At 30.0% G+C, this 25,360-nt stretch overlaps 1 protein-coding gene across 1 annotated transcript in view; it reads right to left on the minus strand.

The window, feature by feature from the left end:
* The window catches only part of LOC108764359 (metabotropic glutamate receptor 8), a 138,018-nt gene that overhangs the window by 76,377 nt on the left and 36,281 nt on the right, over window positions 1-25,360 (minus strand). The window contains exons 2-3 of the mRNA XM_018512572.1: window positions 19,106-19,304; window positions 11,943-12,158 (exon numbers count right to left, since the gene is read on the minus strand). Of these exons, the coding sequence (XP_018368074.1) occupies window positions 11,943-12,158; window positions 19,106-19,304 (415 nt within the window). The remainder of the gene's footprint in view (window positions 1-11,942; window positions 12,159-19,105; window positions 19,305-25,360) is intronic.

Here is a 25,360-nt window from a genome sequence, read left to right on the forward strand (position 1 = left end):
TCGTTAAGTTTCAAATATTTATTATTTATTAATCAAATTATTCTATAAAATATAAATGAATGCCATAATACTACCTTCTTCTTTACTGGAAGTAATATTTACTGAAATATTATTTATTATACATTATCATAAAATAAAGTTCAAATAATGAATTTCGATATCTGCTACTCAACTTGCTAATAATAGTCATAAAATATATTTTAATGAGGCAGAATTATTGTTCGAATTCTTCATTATTCTGTGAAATATGTCGAATAAAGTCCGCTGCGTTTATTTGCGAAAAGTAACACTCAAGTAAAAATACTTTCTATACATTGCTTTTAAAACTTCGGAATACTTTGACGAAGAAAAGAGCGCATTATCGGAAACCGATATCCGCGCAAGAAAAGCAGACAGACTGTAATTACAAGACGTTACATGATACCGGTGTACTCTGGCAAGCCATTAAGCAGTTTTTTTTTACCGTAACCCATATGAAAACCGCTTCAATTTAATATTTCTCAAAATAGCGCACTTTTGTCTACTTATATTCGAATACTTTAAATTTTCATAGCCAAAATTTAATGGTTTTTGTATTAAATATTCCGTAACATTTTTATATTGGAAAAAGAGCATGGAATGAATATATATTGATTATTTTTGTAAAATCTGTCATCATTAAAATATTACACATATAATTCCGCTAGTAGGATATTTTGAAATATCTCGACACTAAAGAGCATATTACACACAATACACAATAAAATAATTATTAAATCTCACATTACCACGTATATATTTATTAATGATTAAAAATGTATTTTTAGACATCGAATTTTTCAGAAAATTTTAACAAATTATTCGATTTTTACAAAAATCACTCAATTCTTATTTCCAAAAGATATTAATTATCAAGATTTATTTATAAAATCGTATTGTATCTTAAAATTGGTATCAAATAAATGGTTCTTCAATAAAAATACGACTGCAATAATGCAATAATACATTATTTCAAATTCATCTCAAATAAAACTTTGAGTTAGTTCATAAGTATAATAATCTAACTTAAAAATAAATAACATTGCTCTTTAATTTTAAATTTCTACTTAATGCACAGATATCTAGTCATAGATTATTTTTGTTATTTTATGTAATCTTCTATATTCTCTTCGGACCTAATTTTATTGAAATTATGTTAAAACAATTGTTTTTAATTCCGTTCATGCATACTTAAATAAATAATTCATATTTCAATCAATTAATTATTTCCAAATTTTGACTATTTTTCCAACATATACCTACATTATTGTATACATCAAATCTCAGATGTCGAAAGAATTAAATAATTTTAACGGATGTGTCTTCAAATTTGATATACATTACAATGTATGCTGGGTCTGAAGGGGATATGTAAAACAACATTTTTTATTAAAATGTCGCTTTAAATTTAAAAAATTAACTACAATAATAATATATATTACATAACATAATATATCGCTTTTATTATTGAAATATAACCCGTGATAAAATGTTGATCTACAACATTAATGCAATGTAATATTGAAATCTATAATTATACTAATAAATGCTGTCAAATTTATCGATCTAATTAAAAGTTGTTAAAAGTTTTTAATAAGTAGAAAAACGATTCAAATAATTTAATAATAAATAACTAATATAAAAGGGCTATGAACCAAGCTGGATGTTTTGTGCTAATAATTTTTTTATAAACAATCAAAGTTAAATATAAACAATATTTAATAAACGTTTCGACTCCGGTCATTCTCAATGTTAGACAATTTGAATTAATATTGATAACGAATAACGTAATATAAATTATAATACACGCATTTTAAAATTTAAATAACACAATAATGCTCGCATGTTAAAAAATTAACTGAAGTAAGAAGATGCAATCTGACCCAATTCTTGGAAGCAATCTCATCAACCATAATTGTAGCTGTTTGTTAATCATATTTAGTGCTGTCATGTGTGTCTTTAATAAAAACGACTCCTAACAATAGAGTCAGCTGATATGAAGGAATTACGTGTAATTAAAATATAAAACCGCTTTATGTTTTTCGTAGTAACTGTAGTCTGTTATTTTAGTGCATCAATACGATAAAAGATTATGGAGTACAATTATATGTATTCTAATAAGCTGAAACGAAAGATCTTGCAACTGAGGAACTCTAAGAGGTAATGCCCTCTCAGAGATATATTGTTTATATTTAATCTTGATTATTTATAAAAAAGTCATTGGCACAAAATATCCAGCTTAATTCTAGCCTTTTTTAATATTATTTATTTATTTTTAATAAGTCTTTAATAAGTTCGTTTCCTCATTTTTATTTTATTTAATTGCTATAATGTTTTAATTTTAAATTTAATTAAGCTCAATGTACAAAAATTGTTATAAAATAATGGAATATACAAAAAAGTCATAAAGTAACATTTATCAATGTTTCTTAGAAATAGTCTGTTTATTATAAAATAATTTATTATGAAACACACACACACACACACCAAAATATAAGTTAGCCACATTAAAAGCACTATTAAAACCAAAATTTTACGTTAACGGCACAAGTCCACAAAAGCGTAAAAAGTAAAAGGTAGCACATTGAGCCGTGAAAGTAATTAGTCTTATCCATCACCGCGATTGATCGTGACACGGCATGAGATGCGAGTCTTTATCTTCTCCATTTTCCTAGCCTCGTGAGTATATGTATATAAACGCGCGTCTACGTAAGCCATCCTCTTTTTTATTCGTACATATATTCAATTGGCAGACTATCCATGGCCGCTTCATTAATGTCACTTTTAGAGTGGTATATCATGTTCGATAGAATTCGTGCGAACGCTCGATAGAATCGTCGTTAGATTTTTGTTTAATTATTGTTCGACCGACTGACCGAGTCGGAAAGTGAACAGTATTGTAAATTGATACGAATAATAGATTGAGGTCAACATGGAGGTAAAGCCGCGATTTCGAAATAAATGGCAAAACCATTCCAGCGATTTCACCTAGTCGGATATGACGCGATCGTCATCGAGTCAAACGATGTCGCCATCAACGCTCCATTGGCTACAATATCGTTCTGTTGACGAGTAAAATACAGAGTTCCGTCGTTGCGACTCCATCGTAATTTTTAACAAACTTTGTTATTGATAAATCTCGAAATATTTATTATATCAAATATTATATGATAATACTAAATGAGATATCACAAAATGAAGGGACTACGGTTTTTAAATTATGACAGAAAAAGCTTTTTGTGCTAAAGCTTAATATCTAAATAGCACAGAGGGTTCAAAAAGAATTCAGTCGTATGTCATCAATTTTGAATTCAGATGTAAAAAATTCTTTTTCTGAAAAATTCTAAAAAGAATTCTTTTTACATCCGAAAATAAACTCAGAATTGATGACATACAATTGAATTGTTTTTGAACTATCTGGATAGCGAATAAATAATAAATAGATGATTATAATAAGAAAATTCATTTTGTAACAAATTCAACAAAATGTTATGCTATTGTGTTAATTATACTTTTATCTCTCAAGTTCGTTATCTCTTGTCAGAGACCTCTTTTGTATATGTATATTATATATACATATATGGGAATTATAGTTTTTAAGGGTTCTGAACGCGCGACTTGTTAGAAGAGATTCTCAATCAAAGATAAATATAAAGCTCGGTAGTTTGCCTTCCAAGAGATAACGATCAAATAAAATCTAATGCACTGTGCATTAGATTTGAAGTCTGAATCTGAATGAATTTGAACTCGGATCTTTGGCAGATCGCGCAACTTTCTACGTCTTACGATTGCCACAAAGATCGTCACACACACTTTTATAAAAATAATAAATAATTTAATTCTAAAATTATAATTTTCAAACTCGCTAAGTAGTAGCAGTTATTTGACAATTCTCTCTTATCTCAATTTGAATGTGACACGTAAACAATACACTAGTCTCAAATTTAAATATTTCCGATCTTAAATACTTCAACAAATTACTTGAGAATTTGGTTGCAAAATTTTGCTATAGCCTAATATTTTATGCTATTATAAATACAAACATTATATATGTAGGTTATAGGTATATGTTTCTAGAAAACAACAATGAATTCAGAATAAGAATAATCATGATATCGCATGATTACTTGGTCGGTCACTATATATCAGAGTTTACCATATTTCATGTACAAAATTGTAAATATTTGCTATACTCATCTTGAATTTTCATGATGATACATTGTAAACGTGCTCCCCAACGTTAGCTGTATGTGAAAGGCGATATTGCAGAAACTATCTAATATTTGCGAGCAGATTTCGACACGGTATTCACAGACGGTTGATAAACTTGTGCTTCTTCCCGGAAGCTGACTGTCCTCTGCATGCAGACTAATGAACACTGCAACGCACCTGTGGGACTTCGCAACTTTGCCTTTCATTCTGCATGTTGACACATAGTTATCGCCATGATTGAGTTAAATTCTACTGGGATGAAAGGGCCAGCAAAGCATGATGGTGATTGCTGAATAATGTTTGGTGAAAGGATTACGTGCAATCAATACCAATATTTTATTGCAATGTATAAACAAAATAATTGGCATCAAAAAACAATTAAAATAGCATGACGAATACGTTTTATAAATGTTTATACGATAACATAGAATAATTTATACTTATGCATTGTTACGCTTATATATTATTAATTTAAATTTAAATATTTTTATTTTTAAAAAAAGAGAAGAAGACAGAAAAACAGATAAACATTTTCATATTTTTAAATCAAGAAATTCCTCACATTTTTCAAACATATACATACATACCATATATCTACTAAGTATTATATTCGTGAACTTTAAGGTTGCTAAGTATCCTCGAGTTTTGGTATTCTGTAAACTATGCATCCTGCTTGCCACAAAGCTTCTTTAGTGGTCGTTTCTTCACTTATTTCTTTGTTCCTGTAGCTTTGATTCGTTAAAAGTAACTTTTATAATTTCGGATTTTCAAATATTATCTTTTATTTTTGAAAATTTTTCAACTGACAAATAATACTCTCATGCTATCTAAAGTAATAAAAATTTTTCTAGAGAATATAATAACTTCATATGTGTGTAAATCGTATACGTGTGTATACAATTACAGCAAATAACTTTTTTTTTAATTTTATATGTATAAAGATTATTATTGAGTTATTTACTTCACTAAATTGTCGAAGTAATAGAAGCAATCACCGCACTCATTTATTTTAAACAATTTATTCAAAAATACAAAGCACGTTTGACAAATTGTTATAACTGAAATAGACAACCGAGTTTTTACAAATTAAAAGCTATTTTAGCTTTTAAAGGTTTTACTTTTTATTTAAAAATAAGCTATATGACTTTAATTAAAATCAATTCAATTTCTCGAGAAGAGGATGCTGAGGATACATATGTGCGTGCTTGCATTATCATGCATTTGTTCTCCTCGCTGCATTTCCCAACTGCAATTTCTCACAACTGCCGTGCCGGGAATGCTGGCATTACATTCGATTTACTCTATTTGTTTTCCAACGAGTCTCGTATTGATATATGAATAAAATTTGCCATAGGAAAATTATTGCCATTGAAAACTAATATCATATAGTAGTTATTCCCAATAAATTATTAAATATGTCACTGTGACACTTGATTATAAAATCGAAGACTTGTTATAAAAAGACTGTAATTTCCATGTCGTATGTTCAAAAAAACTTTGTAAAGAGATCCCACGTGCTAAGGCTAAAAACTTTAAAGGGAGAGAAATATCATTTATGAGACTTTTATTTTTATTTACTTATAATCTTTTTTATGTCTCTTCTTTAATTAATTCAGAATTCTTGATTGAATTTTAAAATAGCTTTTTTAAGTGACTTATCAAGCATAATGCACGCATTATTCATTCATAATTTTTTAATCAATATTAAAAAATAGTTCGATGAGATCAGTAACAATTTATAACGTTTTAACCAACTCGATAACCTCTCACTCGATTTTTTGTCGCTTTCCAAATTATATTTTGTTACGCTTACTTGGAATATTATATACCAAAATTTTTCACGAGAGCGTAAAATCGCTGGCGATTAACGAGAGCTCGATAAATAATCCACGCACATGCGTCCTTACCGTCCTATCAGGCTTGTCCACATACTTGACATAATAATTTAATCTATTTCCTTTCATTTCCTCCACCGACGACCGACCCAGTTATAACCGCAAACCCTATTTAGTTACGTCATGACGCTGACGTCGGGGCATATGATTTAGGAACCAACGGCCATTGTCCATGAGACAGAACCAGGTCGATTGCAGTGATTTCATTCGAATGTCTGACGCAAAAATATCTGATAAAAATTAGTACAACTTAATCCGACGTTGCCTTGCACAATATGCACGAGTTGAATCGTGTGGATACGATTCACGTCAGCATAAAATTTAGTTAAATGCGCACAAAATTTCATTATAACTTGCGAACAGACATAATATGCATTAATATGCGTGAATTGCTTTATATTACTATCTTACGTAACGTGAATGAATTAATTGAATCAGTCCAAACAGCAAAATTAAAAGTTTTTTAATTTGAGTTTAATTAATTCGTTGATTTTTCTAGTTTTACAGTTCTGTAGCGTCAAACATGAAATATTGTTACTATTTTATTGTCTAAAACTAATAGTAATTCTCAAATAAAATTAAATTTACTTTCAAAACTTTCTGTCAATAAAATTATTTTCAGAATATTAAAAAAATCTGTGAACTTTTGTGGATTTTTTTTCGCGGAAATTACCACAAAGAGGTGCAAAATATGCAAGATTTTCAAAAAAAGGAATGTACCATGAAAAGTAATATGAAACTCTTCTTTCTCGTTAATTATTACATGATTAAAAATCATAAAAGACGTTGCTTCCCCGTATATTTTCTACCTCATATATTTTCAAGTCCTTTATCATCCTAAAAAACAATTAATTATAGAAATGCTTTGTATAAAATATCATGAAATAATCTTTCCGAAAATTTCGGTGTACGAATAGTCCAACAATGGAACATCGATTTTTTATATATGTACATTGATGTTATTAAATGCATTTTGAGATTTAAAAAATTATTATGTTCAAAATAATGATTCATATTATAAATATAATCTATGTTTACATATTTTTAACTTATAATAATATTTAGCATAATTAATTTTATTTTTTATTGTTAAGTTGCTGTACGCTGTAAATTTTATCTGTATATTCAATACATTCTCAGCTCTATTGCTCGTGACCGAGCATGGTGACTTCTCTCATATGCATTGTGATGCGCACGCTAATTGTACACAGTCAGATATTCAATACATACCACTATATAAATTATTAATTATTATTAGATACCATACTTAAAATAAAAACTTTCCGATATCTCACATTTCTTCGCTACGAATCGTGTGTATTCCGAAGGGGTAACCACTAGCTGAAATATTGTCCCACAGATTAAATGATTTCATTTGATTTCATCTAATTACAAATAATTTTTTTTACTACATTTGAAGTCATTTGGTAAAATATATAATTTTATTTATAGTATTAGACAATGCTTTCTCATGGTTACATATGTAATTATCGGATTATACATAGAGATTTCACATGAATTTGATAATGATTTCGAGGACTCTGTCCCACGATTACATTAAGTGGTTACCCCCTCGGTGTATATATATATATTCTATATTCACCCTATTATTTTGATAGCAGTATTTATATTAAGCATATCATTTGGGGTGGCCTTATCCCACGTAAAGAAAAAACGCATTTATTTATAGTGTGTAACGGTACGAGCCATCTAACGGCTGACTCACGCTGAATAAAGGGAGGAAAACCAATTGATCGATCGATCGTGTCTCCTCTTCAGCGCACGACCTCAGCTTGAGTGGCCCCGACTTCGAGTAGCGCGTACACAAAAAGCGGCTTATACCTCTGCTACGTTAATAAATATTTACCTTGTTTTCATCCGTCATCGACACTGATATAATCGCAAGTGCAAGGATTGGCGCATAGATTCGCGGGTAGAATCGTGTCTCTCGAACGTAAGCGACACGATCTCATTTGGCGCGACTGAGCGATAAATATTTACGGGTATTACCACTTCAATTCACAAGATCCGGCGCCATTGTACTTTGTAATATTCGCAACGGGGACACGGTGTAGAGATTTGGATTCATCGCATAGATGTATAATTTTTATCGATACATATTTATCATGCATTTACCATACACTCAGGATCATGACATAATGAACGAATTTCGAGGTTATATCAATTGAAATATAAATAAATAAATATAAATAATGTCTCCACATAATTTTCTTATTACTTACAAGATAGTTACAAATAACTATCTCTCAAGTAAATTTTTCAAATTTCTCATCCAGTATATAGAACATTTGTTTGTAAGTCTATAATTAATTATAGAAATAATATTACTGTTTTAATTCTTTTATGTTCCCCAAAACAAATGATAATTAGTTTTATCTGACATCACAATTGTTTACATAAAAATTGATTTGTAAATTAATTCAATTTGCAGTATAACATTCTTTCTCTCTCATGCTGCAAACGTTTCTATGTTATATTAAAATAAATTTTTACGTTATTAGTTCTTAAAAATAAAAGAATTTTTAAAAAATTTAATAAAAATAGCAATTTTATTATTATATCTTTTTCACTAACACAGCATTTAATAACACTAACATGTATCTTTTTTTTTAAATTTATATAAAAATATACAAAATCGATTTTATGTTAAAGCATAAAAACCTTATGAAGGACAATTAATTTACAAAAAAGGGAAACAAGAATCAGAAGACAAAAACACCGTTCATAATTAAATGAGAATAAATTTTGAGAATAAGTATGTGACATAGTATTTATATTTCTCGTGTAATTTTTAATTAAATTGTTAGCAGTATCATTTTTGAAATATTTCAAGATACTATACTCGAAATATTTCATAGAATATTAAATAGATATTCTAGTTTCATTTATTTGGCAAATTTTGCTATATAAGCTAAAGTATACAGTGATTGATCACGATATAGTGATTGTTCGCTATGAATTTGTCTACATATTAAAATTCAAGTCAAATTAACAGTTAATTTCACAACATAGTAATAACTGATCTTTACTAACTTTATATATGAATAAAATATTCAATTTACAGTCTATTTTTTATTTTCCAGTCCGTAAATTAAACTCGTAAGAAAAACTGTAGTACATAATTAAGAAATACTTAACATTTCAATTAAGCGTACGTATTCAAATAGTAAATTATATTTTTATGAAACAATTAATGATATAACTTTTGTTCATCGTACATAGCTAGTACAAGGTTATGAATATTCCCTACATATTAATTTTTTTAATTCATGTAATAATTACGAGAATGAAAGGGTGGTCAATAATTGTAATTGAGAAAGTTTATTTTTTACAGTTATTGATCATTCATTGTAATTCACATATTATTCATTAGATAATTATTCCTCATAAATTAAATTACTATTTTGAGATGTTATAATATTGTAAGTTTAATTTTTCATCAAAATCCCTAAAGTAAGTCGTATGAAATACACTGAGGCACTTAACGATGCCGTTCGTAAAGGTATGGAGTTAAATGAAGCAGCACGAATATGTGGCATATCTAAATCAAAGCTTAAATTTAGAAAAGATAAACCACTGAACATCAAAATAACAATGGGTCCCTGTTCTGTGTGTGTAATTGAAATTTCATTAAATTTATCTCCTTTTCATTTTCTGAATTCTTTCTTCATTTTGATGATTCATAAATCACTTAATAATTAATCACTGTCACTTTTCTGTTCAATAACTGTAAAATTTGTGGTCAATAACTGTCATTTTCTGAATAAAAGTTTCTACTGTTGGAAAAAATGAAAAACATCATATTCAAAGTTTTTTGTATTTGGCATATTCTTTAAACCCTTAACGTTCGCTTTGTATTAAATTCAAATTTCAAATAATTTTAATAGTGATTATACAAAATTTCAGCACTTAAGTGGTCAATCACTATATACTTTACTCTATCTCTGTCTGTACACATACATACACACATACCTACATATACACGCATGCACATACTTACGCACGCACACATTAATATAGGTTGTAACTTGTAACACATTATTATGATGTGTACAAATTTGATATATTACAAAATTATGAATAAGGTGTATATATTGCGATTTATAGAAAATTACAATTTATAGAACATAAAACTGATATTTACTTTATGGAACAAAAAGAATCGTATATGATAATTATGCGATAATTATATCCTAATTGCAGTTTTAAATAGCATTTTTGGTTTAATATAAAATTTAAATAAATATTAAATAAATTTACATTTGATTAAATTAAAATTTAGTTTATAAAAATATTATAGATGAAATTAATTGAAGAAAGGATATTGTAAAAATATTTTGCAGAAAATTTCAATACGAAAAATAATTCAATTTTAGGCTATATTATTGCACGTAATATTTCTAAAATATAAAATAGGAATTCACGGATATAAGAGATACATTTGAATTCCCATTCTCAAAACAAGTTTTGACGTTGGTCGTTCATTGAGCGAAGTGGCGAGAGCACTGGGAGTTGTTGCATTTAATCAGCTTTGCGGAAGATGTTATCCAATCGTCTCTCGCCGCCACTTCGGCATGGATAACCAACTAAAGCGGCCCGTCATTACTGTTGCTGAAGTTTAGAAACTCCCAGAACGAAGATACGCGGATAACCTTATCTGTTTTCGTGATATACTTATTTTGTTATAAACTAGACATGATAGTGCCGACGTATGAAGCACGAAAATTTGGAAAAGATAACTGCCCCGAGGCTGAAAGCTCAAAATTACCAGTCTTGTTTTCATCTCCTACAGCTTCTATAATGTTTTTCGACCTAATAATTTTAACTGAAATCGTGGCATAATAAAGTATACCGCAATTCTCTATAATTCTTGAGTTTTCAACAATACATATCTTGCTAAATATATTTTAAATTAAAATCTTATTAAACTATATTTCATTTATGTGTCTTAATTTTACTAAAATATACTGACATGTATAAGATATTTTATATTTCATATAGAAGAAGAGATTAAAATTAATTAATAAATAACAAAATAAAATTTTATTCAACATAAACACATTTGTAATGATTATCAATAAAGAGGAGCGATTTTTGAAATCTTTTTTCGAATCTCTCTCTCTCTCTCTTCATAAATTTCCTACTACATCTTGAGAACAAAAAGCGTTCCTAGTTCAAAAACATATAGGAGATTGAGCTTCGACACGATAAAGCTTGTTATTAAGTCTATAAAGAGAACAAATGTCTAGAAGACAGAAGAAAGCAAGGAAAGAAGAAAGTAATGTGCTATCATGCGTCTTAAGCGTTCCTCTCGATCAAATTTCTATCCGTATTCTCGCAAGATCGCCAAGTCATAAATTCTTCCCTTGCCGCACGGTCTGTTTTATGTCAAATAGATTGAATATTGAATCTTTTACCTCAAAACCGACGTGAAATAACGTAATTTCCGTAATTTAACGAAATAAGCAGTGGCAGAGTGCGCGCAATAGACTGTACTATCGCGCATGAGAATAATCGTAAAACGAATATTGATGGTTAAATTTATTTGAAAAAAAATCATATTATCGTCTTTTTTTATCACAAACGAATTACCCTGATTCGATAAAATACATGCTATCTAAAATATAATTTTTGTACAAAATACGAAGTTTTTCTTCTTATAAACTATTGAAGATATTATATAGCGACTTAAAGAACACTTATCATTAGCTCTTTTTGATGCTTAAAAATTTTGCAAAAAATTATCGCTAAACTTAGCAAATTAAATATTATTATGCTGAAGAAATGACGACTTACTTGATTCATGTATGATCTAACAAACTCCATGCTTTGATCTAAAGCATAAGTATCGCTACTGCAGGAATCGAGGATGAGACCACCCAATGTTGTGTTCGGCAGGAGTTCTGTATCAGCGTTAATTTGGTCCAAGATGTATAACATGGCTTCCAATCGTTGCACACCCTTCTCTTCTTTCACGGCTCCGCATGGTGATTGGCCAATGGAACTTGCGACCTGGAAACAGTCAAACAAATAAATGAATACATGCTATCTAATTTGTTTTATTCTCTAGTATAGTAGTATATACCTTTTAGTTATTATATATCTATTTATAATATTTATTTCTACTTATATACTTTTCAGATATTATTTTATCTTTTTAGAGTTACCCACTCTTTGTATTTATACGATGAAGTAATAATATAGTATCATGTAATGTATCGTGTAGTACACATCTAATATTTTGACAAAACATTATGACTTTAAATGTACCATTTCCTTCTCTTTTTTAATTTAATTTAATTTTTTACTACATATTTTACACATTACGTTCAAATATCGCAAATGGACAATTTGAACATGTCAATGCAAACGATCAGTTTTGATTGAAATAATGTAACTTCGGAAGAACGATAACGAAGAATAAAATAGACGTTCAATTTCGATGGATTATTGTCCTACATTTCCCCAGAGCCATTCATTTGTACAATGTCTAGCTACAATGGCACGTGTACGAGCACGACTTGGCGTCATGGGACCGAAAGATCAAATGACAGACTTCAACCCCTCGTATTCTCGAGCACCACGGTCGAATGCACTGCTCGACGCTGTTGACGTCGAGTTCAAGGAGTATGAGGAAAGTTGTAGATACGTCGTAGTACAGTAAATCCGCGTGTCGCTATGGCTGTATGGAGAGATCTCGTCAAACCGAAAAATACACAGTCCAGCCAAACACGCTCGTAAATTCTGGCAACAACACAATTCCGCCACTGATTTTAATGTTTGTGAAATCAGCTGGGAACGCTGACCATTCGTTTCCGGAGTTACAAAGCTTTCCCGGAATAAAGCTTTTAATTTTAACAATTCGAAATCTGTTTGTTGAAAGTCGGAATATGTAGGGAATAACGAATATATGTGTGTATATATATACGTATATGTATATATATATGTATATATATGTGTGTGTGTATATATATATATATATATATATACACACATATTATTTATGTACCGCGTGTTGCATCAACATATTGGTCAGTACGTCAGGTTATTTTATAAATGTAATATTTTTTCTAGCAGATATTATATTTATAAAATTGATCGATTGATTATATTTTATAAACGTAGCGTCTTCTGTAGTAGGCATTACATTTATAAAATGTAATCAATTAATTAATTTTATAAATATAATATCTCAGCTAGAAAAGATATTAGATACATTTATATAAAATAACCTGACAGACCAATATGTTGATGCAACACGCGGTATATACATATAGTATATATACTATATATGCCGAATAGGGGAGGCAGCTCCGATGACCTTGACCTTGACATATGTTATCAAGGTCATGGATTCTGACCTCTATCAGGTTTTAGCCGTCATTCATTAAAAAGTTATTAACAAAAGAAGTTTGAAAAATGATATCTCTTTTCTACTATATAAAACAAAAATTCTCGGCTTTAAAATATATTTTACAACTTTCCACGCGAAGCAATTCTCACCCCACTTCCCCCCTGCTCAGCGGAGTACGACTACCACATGAAGCGACTCCCATCCCACCTCCCCCCCTGCTTAGGGGCGCACTACTTCCACGCGAAGCGAGTTCGTTCCCCATCTCGCGAAGTTGCTTTCTCGCCAAGTTATCTTTTCTAAAAACACAAAAATTATATAAGAAATTATATAAGAAAGATAATATTTTGTTAAAGCAAGGAATTTGTTTCAAAGAGCGCAGTTGTACCCAAAAGTTAGATTTTATTGATGAACTTTTTTGTTAACTTTTTAACGAATAACGAGCGACAACTAAAATCTGGTGGAGGTCGCTCAAGGTCATGACCTTGACAACATATGTCAAGATCATCGGAGCTGCCTCCCTTATTTAGCACATTTATCTTTTAATATCATTAAAAATTATAAATAATTAACATTGTCTCTGAACATACTAGAGATATGACTATTCCACTCTCATCGCATTGTCTGAAAATAGAGAATTTTATATTATACTGACACACGATTTACAAAATACGAATTATTTTAATTTACAACTAATAACCGGAAGCACACATTGTTACCAATTACAACGTTCGTATAACTTTCAACTCATACTGAGAGAAGTTTTATTATATTAAACAACTGTGAGTTTTATTATATTATTGCTTGCGATTGAAAGCGAATTGTAATTTTTATATATTTTAACTTTGTAATATTTTCACCGTTCTATTTTTGTATATTAACATTGATAATGATCCAACAGGGATCGAAACGTTTATTTGTGTTCTATTGTTTATTGCCAGCAAATTAAAGTTTTATATTCTGACTAAATGACATATAATATTTATCCTGTGATTTTTAAAAAATTTCTATTTCTAACGACTAACTCTTAGGCTCATAGCCCTTTTTCTTTCATTTTTTTATAAATAATTAAGTTTAAAATAAAGAATCTTGATTGAATGTATAAAAAAAAAACAGCAATAATAATATAAATTCCATTACACAAAATTAATATGTGTAATTTTCTAATTTTCTAAATTTTCTAATTATTTATTTTCCAGAAATACACTTTATAATATGGCAAAGTTTTTATATATTATAATAAAATTAAAATAACTATATAATTAATAAATGATAATTAATAAATGATAATTAATAAATAATTAGTGTTCAAGACTTCTTTACATAAATAAAATAGAATATTACTTATTTAGAATAAAACATTTATATGTTATATTGAAATTGTAATAAAACGATAATTTTAAAAATAAAAAGACTTTTTCTTTTTAATGATTAATTTTTGCTCGTCGTTATTTATGAAGAAAATCAATATTAATGTCGTCGTCACCAGAAAAGTTATGCGCGCACAATATTGCTTCACTGAAAATTTATCCCAAAAAACTAATCATCCACGAGTCCAGGTCGCTCGTTACAGGCGCTTACTATATCTAACGACAAGAACAACTGGCGAGAACGAAAGTTCCGTTAGCGAGGAAGTTCGGCGAACGACGGTTATTTTGCACGAACTAGTTGCGCGACAACAATAAATCAGCTTAAAGTTTTTGATATTATTCTACCTATAACTGAAAGGTAACGTTTTACAAGCATGTTTACTTCGCACTTTGTGCAGTAATCAAATCTAGCCGCGTATTCGAAAAGAATATGAAAGGAAGAAGTTAACATTGGGGGGAAAAATAAATGAAAGTATTTTTTCAAAACAAAATTTTCTAGAAAATATGTATATATATTCCGCATGTTTATATTAAAAATAATAATTGCTTCTCTCTCCCTCTCTCTTTCAACGATTTCGATTAATAAATTCCGAAATTTATATTAAATAACAATTATGATACATGCATAGTTCAGCTTTAGTAAGATAATTTTTAATTATGTTAAACTTTAATTACAATATTACATTAAGAATGCTTATATTCTACTGTATTCTATACATAATGTTACTTTCTTTTATAAATTAAGATACCTGTTATATATATATTTTTTTTGACAATGCAATTATTATTTATTTTTAATGTTAATTACTATTTATTTTTATAATAAAAACGAGATAACATTAAAAATAATAAACAAAAAACAAATAAGGGCTAATGAGAGTTTTTTGCGCGGTTGTTAGTGCGAAAATAAAAATCGTTTATTATCGAAATATAGTATAAATTAGTTACGCATAAACGTTTCGGCCTGCTTCCGAGCTATCATCAATATGTCTGAATGTGTAATGTAAATTCTCACTTCTTCATGGCAAGACGGCAGAGTGATAACCGAGGGGGTAACCACTTAATGTAATCGTGGGACAGAGTCCTCGAAATCATTATAAAATTCATATGAAATTTCCATGTATAGTTCGATAATTACGTATGCAATCACGATAAATCATTGTATAATATTAAATAAATTCGTATATTTTATCAAACGACTTGATATGTAGCGCAAAAAATTATTTGTAATCAGATGAAATCATATGAAGTCATGTAATCTGTGGGACAATATTTCAGCTAATGGTTACCCCCTCGGTGATAACTCAATCTTCTTGTTCAATTGGCAATGGTTGACAATTCCAGTGGCAACGAATAACAGATAAAAATCCATATAGCCATGAAAGACATTTTGAACGCTGACCGTCACAATATTCGTTTCGTTAAACATGAATAATTTGCGGATCTTTTGTCTCTCGATTTTGAGTGATTTTTGATGTTCATGCATTGAGAAAAACCAGAATTCCGGTTATCTCAACTAGAATTCTAATAAATTTAACCAGAGAGAGAGAGAGAGAGAGAGAGAGAGAGAGAAATTTCTGATTCGTCCATTTTCAACCAGAAATTTTTTTCAGTGTGTCTTTTATGGCTATATGAATTTTTATCTGATGTTATTCGTTGCCACTAGAATTGTCAACCATTGCCAATTGAATAAGAAGATTGAGTTGCCACTCTGCCGTCTTGCCATGAAGAAGTGAGAATTTACATTATACATTCAGACATACTGATGATGGCTCGAAAGCAGGCCGAAACGTTTATGCGTAACTAATTTATACTATAGTTCGATAATAAACGATTTTTATTTTCGCACTAACAACCGCGCAAAAAACTCTCATTAGCCCTTATTTGTTTTGTGTTTTTTGATATTCTCGAGAGTTTGGTTATTTGTTTTATTTATTAAAAATAATATAATATATATTAAAAAAAACTTTTTTCACCACACTGTTGCGTACTGTAAAAATCATATAGCATATGACTGCAGTGTGACTATACTTTCTATTTTTCTTGCTTTTTTTTTATTTAAAATAAATATTGCACGTTTCTTTTTGACAGATGCAGCTATACACTTCACAATATTGTGTATAATTTTCCATGGAAATTCCGAAAAATCAGTTCTTTAGCGGAAAGAATATTAAAGCTAAATTTTTGCAATTTTCGCAAAACTGCAATTATTTATTTTTTCTCTTCCTTTCTTCTATGTTTTTTCTTAATGGAATATTTTGTGACGATAAGACGCACACATATATGCTTCGATCTACACGTATCTGCAATTCTCTCAGATGAGGCTACGGTGTTACCCTATATTCTATTTGAACTGTATATATGTGTGTGCATATATATACACATATATATTACATATATATAGTATGATATGACGTCAAACGAGAATCAGGGTTTGTTACGTCAAACTTTTACATGTTACTTAACACTTATTAATAAATACTTATTAATAATTCCAAAAGTTGACTTATTTTCCATACGGCATGGTAATAAATTATTTTTCGCAAGGTAGCAAAACGATAAATATATATGTGACCCAATTCATTTGTGTCATCTGAATAAATAAAATTCGAAATAAAACGAGATTATATGATTCAATCACAATAATTATTATCTTGTTTATTTCCTTTTTTCTTTTTCATTTTTAAAAATGTTTCTTTTTAAAGGTACAGGCTTCATATTTTACTATAATGCATATATTTTGGACAGAAAAATGTAATTTTAATTAGGAACATGAATTTATTACCATATCAAGGTTTTTAAAAGTTATAGAATGATGTAAAAAAGAATTTCAATATTTATTTCTTACTAATTGCATAGTAAATTAGTAAGTATTGCGTTTATAAATACTTATGTGTATCAGTTATTTTCATGTATAATATATACAATATGGGAAACATTAAACTGTTAAAAAATAAAAATGTAAGCGTTTGTTTGTTTGAGAATCTTCAAATTTCATTTTTCCGATACAATTACTAAAGGCTTTCGTCATTAATATTAATGGGCTCAGCAATAAAAAGATATAAATGTGCATTTATTTATTTGCTGTTGGCGATGGACACTACATTCTTGTTCAAAATACTTATTATTTTCAAGTGAACAAACTCGAAAACCGATAGCACGATAACTGCAAGACAATTTGAAACGAAAGAATACAGAATATAAAGTAAAAGTACATTTTCGTGGATACAAGTGCAACGGCTAGCAAAGTCGAGATGTATGCACATTGCCCGCTCGAGAGATCCAATATATAAAAGAAACTGCGTACCAATTTAATCTTTGCACACGAAAGATAATATATTCAACTTCACTCATCAAAATAAAATCAAACACATACATAATTTGCGAATTATATTCGCAATATACAGATCATATGATGTATACATCACATGATGTATACAACAATAATATTTTATATTTTTATCAAAAATTATATTTTATAAGCCAAAATTAACTTTTGTAAATGAAGACTTCGAGAAAAGTTTCTTGAAAAATGTAATTAGTAAATATTAATTTAATATAGAGAACAAAAATCTTATAAGTAAATTACGCAAATGGATAATAAACATTTATTTTCCATTCTGCTTTGAACTTATTTTAATAAAAGTTCTATTTTATTATCCAATTACCAAAATATTTATTTCTTACTAATTGCACAGTAAATTTATTGCGTTTATAAATACTTATGTATATACAATAATTTATTTTAATGTATAATATATACAATATGGAAAACGTCAAACTTTTAAAAAATAAAAATGTATAAGTGTTTGTTTGTTTAAAATCTTCAAACAAACAAACGTAAAAAATTAAAAAATATGATCAACCAAGTCAAAACTTTCACTAAAGAAAATTTAATTTTAAATTATGAAAAAAATAGTTTTACTAAAGTGTTTAAAAATTTAGCTAGATATAGATCCAAAAATATTTGTTTGAATTATTATCATAATAATTATGTAAAATGCTCGAACTGATTGTTAAAATGTTAAAACTTTTTGCATTATTGTTTATCATGCTTCAATTTCCTGTGTAATTATTTTGACGAACCAACAAAATTATATTTCTAGATCTGTATCTACTTAAATTTTTGGATACTTTAACAAAATTGTTTATTCTGTGAAATTATACCAAGGAAATCAGTAACTAACGCAATCATTGATACATCGAGTTTTATATAGTAAAATTAAAGAAGCTTTTACCTGTTCGTGCATCGGAAAGATCCCGCCGAGGATGATATCACCATCAATACGTATTAACTTCGAGCCATCCTCGCCTCTTTTCTTTGCGTTGTAACATTCACTTGTAACTAGGAAGCACCACATCCACGACAGGATCCTCTGTAAGTTCATTTTGGCCGCGAAAGTTGAACTACTCGAGTGGCTCGCGGTTGATACCCCGCTAAAACATAAAATAACATTTATTTTATTTTTAATAAATTTTTCAGTAACAGTAGTACATGAATATTTCCCTACTATTAGGTAGCAAATTTGATTAGACGTCTTCGGTGCGCACCAGTGCATATTAAAGCCGTACGTAAATTGATATAAAACTGTGTACCTAATTAATATTAATAAAAACAAATTAAACCGTAAAGTCGATATGTTTTATTGCGCAGTTAATTAAGTAAAATATGTATTTTATAATTCGAAATATCTATTTTTTATTTTTTATGAGATTTTAGATTAAATCAGTGTACAACTTTAATATGGATCAGTTCACTAATAATACGTCCAATCAAATTCGTTATATTATTCTTAATACATCCATATATCATAAAAAATGACACAAAGTGAATTTTTTTTTAATTTCATATGTGTAGGTTGTGTTCTAAATACATTGGCCTTCATTATTGACAGATATAAGTTGAAATCAAATACTTCTTCCAAAGAAAAATGATGCAAGAGACAAATGACATTAATCAAAATAGAGGTAGAGTTTTTAGAAATAACATAATTCCATAACAAAATATATAATAATAACTATATTTCCTATAGAAAATTTGAAACAAGCAATTTGTGATTAGCCTTAAATTAATTTATGTTTAATATTGCCACAATAAATAACTAATTTTAAAGTACACACTTTTCTCACAAAACTGGAATATAATAACACAAATAAATTATAAATATTATATAACTGATTATAGTAAAATAACATAAGGATGTTGAAGACATCGAAGACAAGTATTAAAAGAATATTTCTAAAATTACCATTTCTTCGAGAGAAAAGGCAATATTGACACATTTCAATATTTTATTTAAATCGATCAGAATAAATTGATTATACATCGCAGATATATCTGTTTGCATATTAAATTGTCTGAATTCCCTTCACATCCCTTTCATGGTGTGATTTATTATCACTGTATGACGCTTGTAAGAACTGCTTCAAAACGACTTGTAACGAGGCTTTGAAACGAAAATCTCGATATGCAGCGTCATATATAATTCTCTGCTTGTGTGCTGAAAACATGAATTTATAGTGGAAGCGGATACATCGTATATATGTTTGTGTGTAAAATATTTACAAAAATATAAATACATCATATGTTATATTTTCCATTCCTGTCTATTTTAAACTCTTCTATTCAGGTCATGATTTCTAAACTTATGAAAGAGTTTCTTTTCGACAATAAATCTCCATCCGCGTCATATTAAAACTTTGACGTTTAAAGATAGAATCTCCTAGTCAGTTGCATCTAAAATTTTCTTTTTCAAAAATAATCGAAATATAAACTGTTGCTTCAGAAAGTAAGATTTTCAATGAAAATTATCAGTATAGAATTAGTATCGTGCATTTCCAACATAAATACGATGCTTTCTTTTCCTTAATTTAATTCGGCTTTAGAGTGTCGTACAAGGATTAAGGAAATTCACCCTATACCTCTCCTTTAATTACTTCATTGTCCGTCGACGCAATACGATCTTACGTCTTTATCGTCCAATTTTCTTCCCGCAATCGTCGCGAAAGCTGGATTTTTTTTTTCGTTGGCTCAGAAAGTTCTCCAGCAATTATCTTTATTCTACTTGTAGTAATCGATTTTGCTCGTTAAATGAGCAACATTGCATGTTAGCGAAATAAATGCATTCATTTTTTAAAATGTGTCTTTTTTTTTAATTACTTATGCTTTTGTACATTTCGAGCTTTTGTAAACACATCATTTCTTTAAGGAAAAGTTGCTGATTGTGAGTCTATTTGTGCGTCTGTAATCTAATTCATGATGCAAATGAGAAGGAAGAAAAGCACTGGCGGTGAAATGACTTCGTTAAACAAATTTTATTTTCGTTTACGTCTTCACGGCGTATTTCGGTTTTCTAATTGTCTTCTATTTTGCCTTCTCCAAAAGCTATTCAAGGTCGTAACTTTATAATTTAATTCAATTTTTTCTAATTAATTTAGAATCTTTACCAAAAGTAAACTTTTCGTGGATTCTTTATACTTAATGTACTTAATTTATACTTAATCTAGATAGCAATGATTAAAGATAAGGAACATTGCAACTAAAATTATTCATATTCTTATCTTTCAATTGGATTAGGAGATTCTCCCTTATCTTATATAAATAATATAATAAAATGTTAGCTACAAATTAGTGGAATTTAAAATAAATTATGAATCGAATTTGATATTGTGTAATAATTTAAATTGTAAATTTATGAAAAATTTAAACATACTTAATAACAGTAAAGTTGTCTTGTAATTTGCAAAATGTTAATGTTCGTGTTTGTGTTATATAAAATTTCTAATTAAACTGATTTTTGCAATATATGGTTTGTTTTCTTGTAATATTAAATTATATTAAAAATAATATAAAAATTTATTCGCCTGTTATATATTGACAAAAGACAATATTTAAATAAAGAATAATATTCGTTTTACAGACTTAACGGCAATAAAAAAAAACAATAATTATATACAGGGTGAGTCTGATACAAAATTCACGTTTTTTTCGAAAACGGTTAGAGATAAGGGGAAGACATCTATCATCAAAATTATAGTAGTGAGACATACTTTGATGACTTTGAATAATCTTAAATGTCCTTGGTTTTCGTACTACTAATAAAGAATTTTTTTTTAATGGGAAAGAGTTTTACTTGTTCTTTCGATGGTACTCAATAAACTGAATAATTTTGCATTAGAGTATCTTTTCAAAAATTTGACTATTGTCGGGATATAAACCAAAACAAGTCAGACTGAAAGTTTGGAACAAATTTTTTATTATTGCAACAGATATTCAAAATGTTCGCCATGTTGATCTAGATATGTCTGTAGTCTTGATAGAAAGTTTGCTTGGACTTCTTCTAAGTCTTGAATTATTATTTCGCGAAAAATATGTTTTCTTTCTCTCATATTTTCCGAAGTGATAGGACATTGAAAATATGCTAGCTCCTTCATTCTTCCCCAAAGGTAATAGTCCAAACATGTTAAATTGGATAATTTCACAAAGAATAACGTAGAACCGCCTCTACTAATTCATTTGTTTGAACATTTTGTTGAGCTCTCGTTTCGTATTTATACTGAAGTGAGTATATCATCTAACTGAAGCCACATTCGAACCCTATCTTTAAGCGGAATATCTTTCACCAAATTTGGAATTATTTCTAAGAAAATAAACAAACCTCTCGATTGTTAAATATTAGTAAAAGAAAAAAAAATCGATAGCGACAAAGTTGAATTTTGGTCTGTTACTTAATTTTGATATCAATTGTCGAGAAATATGTCTCCCATACCTTTTAGATGGTCACGAAAGCAGCCATTCTTACCCAAATATAAACAATTTTACATAGAGTAAGAAAATTGTACGTATTCAGATAGGTATGGCTGTCTTCGTGATCATCCAAAAAGTATGAGAATCATATTTCTCGACAATTGATATCAAAATTAAGTAGTAGACATAAATTCAATCTTGTCGCTATCGATTTTGTTTCCAAAAAAAATTTACCACTTTGACCCAGTATGACGATCCCTTGCACCCTTCTGAGAGATATAGGAGTCCGCCTAGCTTGGAATAAGGGTATTAACTATCGATTGCAACAATATTCAACCTTGACGTTTTCAATAAAAAAATCAAAATCTGCAACATTTTGGAAAGCCCACCTCCTCTTCAAGCGATCGCGACAGGGCTTAAATATATATGTATTGTTTTTATATTTTACATAAACTAAAAGGTTACTCACTTCCTATACTTGTCGCTATGAGTAACAAAATTACTCAGTGACCTCTTGGTTTAAGAGCCTCACAGAGAGAGTGGCAAACTGCATCACGTGACCCGTCTCCTCTGATTAGGTATGAGCATCAAAGCTTCATAGGAAGAGATTGGAGAAATTTGGTCACATGATCCCCGTCCTGATTGGACATTCACGTGATGCAATTTGCCACTCTCTCCCTGTGAGGCTCTCTATTTCACTCACTGAGAGACGACGCAGAGCAAAAAAGTAGGCGTGGTTTGACCAAACTGCACACACCATGTTATCCCTTCCATCATGGTGCAAGCATACAAATCAGCCGTTTGCATAGCATTTTGTCTATACTGTAACCGTACTCACAAGTAACGACACAACTTCGCGTACTCTATTATATTTTTCAAATAAATGTACTCCCTTATGGGACGACTCGGTAATCAGATTTTTCGCAAAAAATATCGGAGCTTTTCCTCAAACACAAGTTGGGCGCCAGGCACGAGGGAGCATGCCTCTCTTTCGTTAATTTTTGCTTAATTTACGATATTTGCGCACAATATAATTCGCGACGGCAACAGAGGTGAATCGGTGTAGGCAGGAAAAATGTCGGAGGATGAGAGAGATAGGTTGCAAGAATTACACAGAAATTAACAAGAAAAGTAAATAATAAGTGTATTTCGAAGAACGTTGAGTTACAGATAACTTTACTAATCTGAACGTAGGCCTATTGTTTCAAGCTCGGTATCCGCGACGAAACAACGATAGACTCGATTGTACCTGCGCTGCCCCTGTATTTTGTAACTCGTTATACAGTCCTTATGTGTTCATAACGACAGTTGCGCAGACATTTTACATAGTAAAAGATTGACGTTATGAATACACAACGACTGCATAACGAGTTACAGAATTCCACTGCTGTATAAATACCGAGTGGACCAAAGTGGAGAACCAATCAGAAGTTGTACCCGCTTTCGCCAAACTTTGATTATAGGATCTCTAAGGTAAATCACGTCAGTACGACATAAAACGGATCTCTAAGCAAGGACTTTACAGTTATTTTTACATCGCAATTAGTGAAAATCTCGATTCGCAAATAAACAAAGACAGTGACTCGGTCGTGACAAGGGCGAGTGTCAATCGACGATCGGAAGCTTTTTTAAAAAAATATTCGAGCAGATAGCACGTGATTCGCAAATTATTAACTTACGCGACAGCCATGAGCCGCTTGACATTTCTAGAACTTTAACGTGCGATCCATGATGAAAGGGGTAACATGCGGTGTGCAGTTGGACAGTGTCTTTTCTAAATCTCTGCCTTCTCTATCTATGGACTGTTCATACGGGTCAAGGGTTACAACTGTGAAACGTGAAACATGTGGCGGTCATACTGAATCTTGTCACAAGAAAAAATTCGATACCGACTTCATGACGCGAAACAAGCCGGTATTTATAGTCGATTCTTGCATTTAGGATTGTCTTAAGTATAGTCTTAAGATGTCATAAGTCAATCCGAGGACTGTATTAACATCTTAAGACATTATATTTAAGACAGTTTTAAAATAAAAACGAACTATGAATACCGCCCTATATTTTATTAGTTGTAATCCTTGAACCTTATGAACAGTCCATAGACAGAGAGGGCAGAGATTTAGAAAAAAAAACACACTGTCCAACTGCACACACCGCATGTTATCCCTTCCACCATAGATCCACCCGACGCGACGCCAGGAATCTCGCGACCGGCTTCACAATTAAAGTGACGTTCGTCTTATCAAATTATTCTTCAAACTCTCTGGTATAGCCTTGCTCTTGACACCCTCTGTTCGTCTCTCTATCGCCAGGTCCTGGGTCCTAAGCCTAAAGCTCTAGATACCAAAGTAACACATTTCTTGGATGCATTCAGTACTATGACCGTTCACTGAGCGCTCAGTGAGCGGTTGTAGTACTAAATGCACCCCTTTTATCTGAGCCGAAATGCCGACAGCCTTTCTATTGGCTATTTTGACCATCATTTTAATTTAATTGTCTGTAATCCAATAAGCGCTTAGTATTATTGGTATAGGATATGATTAATAGGTTTACACACACGCGCGCGCGCGCGCGCGCACGCACGCACACACACACACACACAAAATGGAGGACTTATGCGCTACTTTGGTATCTAGAGCTTTACTGGGTCCTGGAAAATTGTGCGTCCTCTCACAATTTTCTCCCTGGCTCAGCCACGACACAAGTGCCGGCCGGGAGTTTTCCACGGATCCACGCAGGCCGTTTT

This window comes from Trachymyrmex cornetzi, unplaced genomic scaffold (genome assembly GCF_001594075.2).
Source record: "Trachymyrmex cornetzi isolate Tcor2-1 unplaced genomic scaffold, Tcor1.1 scaffold416, whole genome shotgun sequence".
In the NCBI taxonomy this organism is placed as follows: domain Eukaryota; kingdom Metazoa; phylum Arthropoda; class Insecta; order Hymenoptera; family Formicidae; genus Trachymyrmex; species Trachymyrmex cornetzi.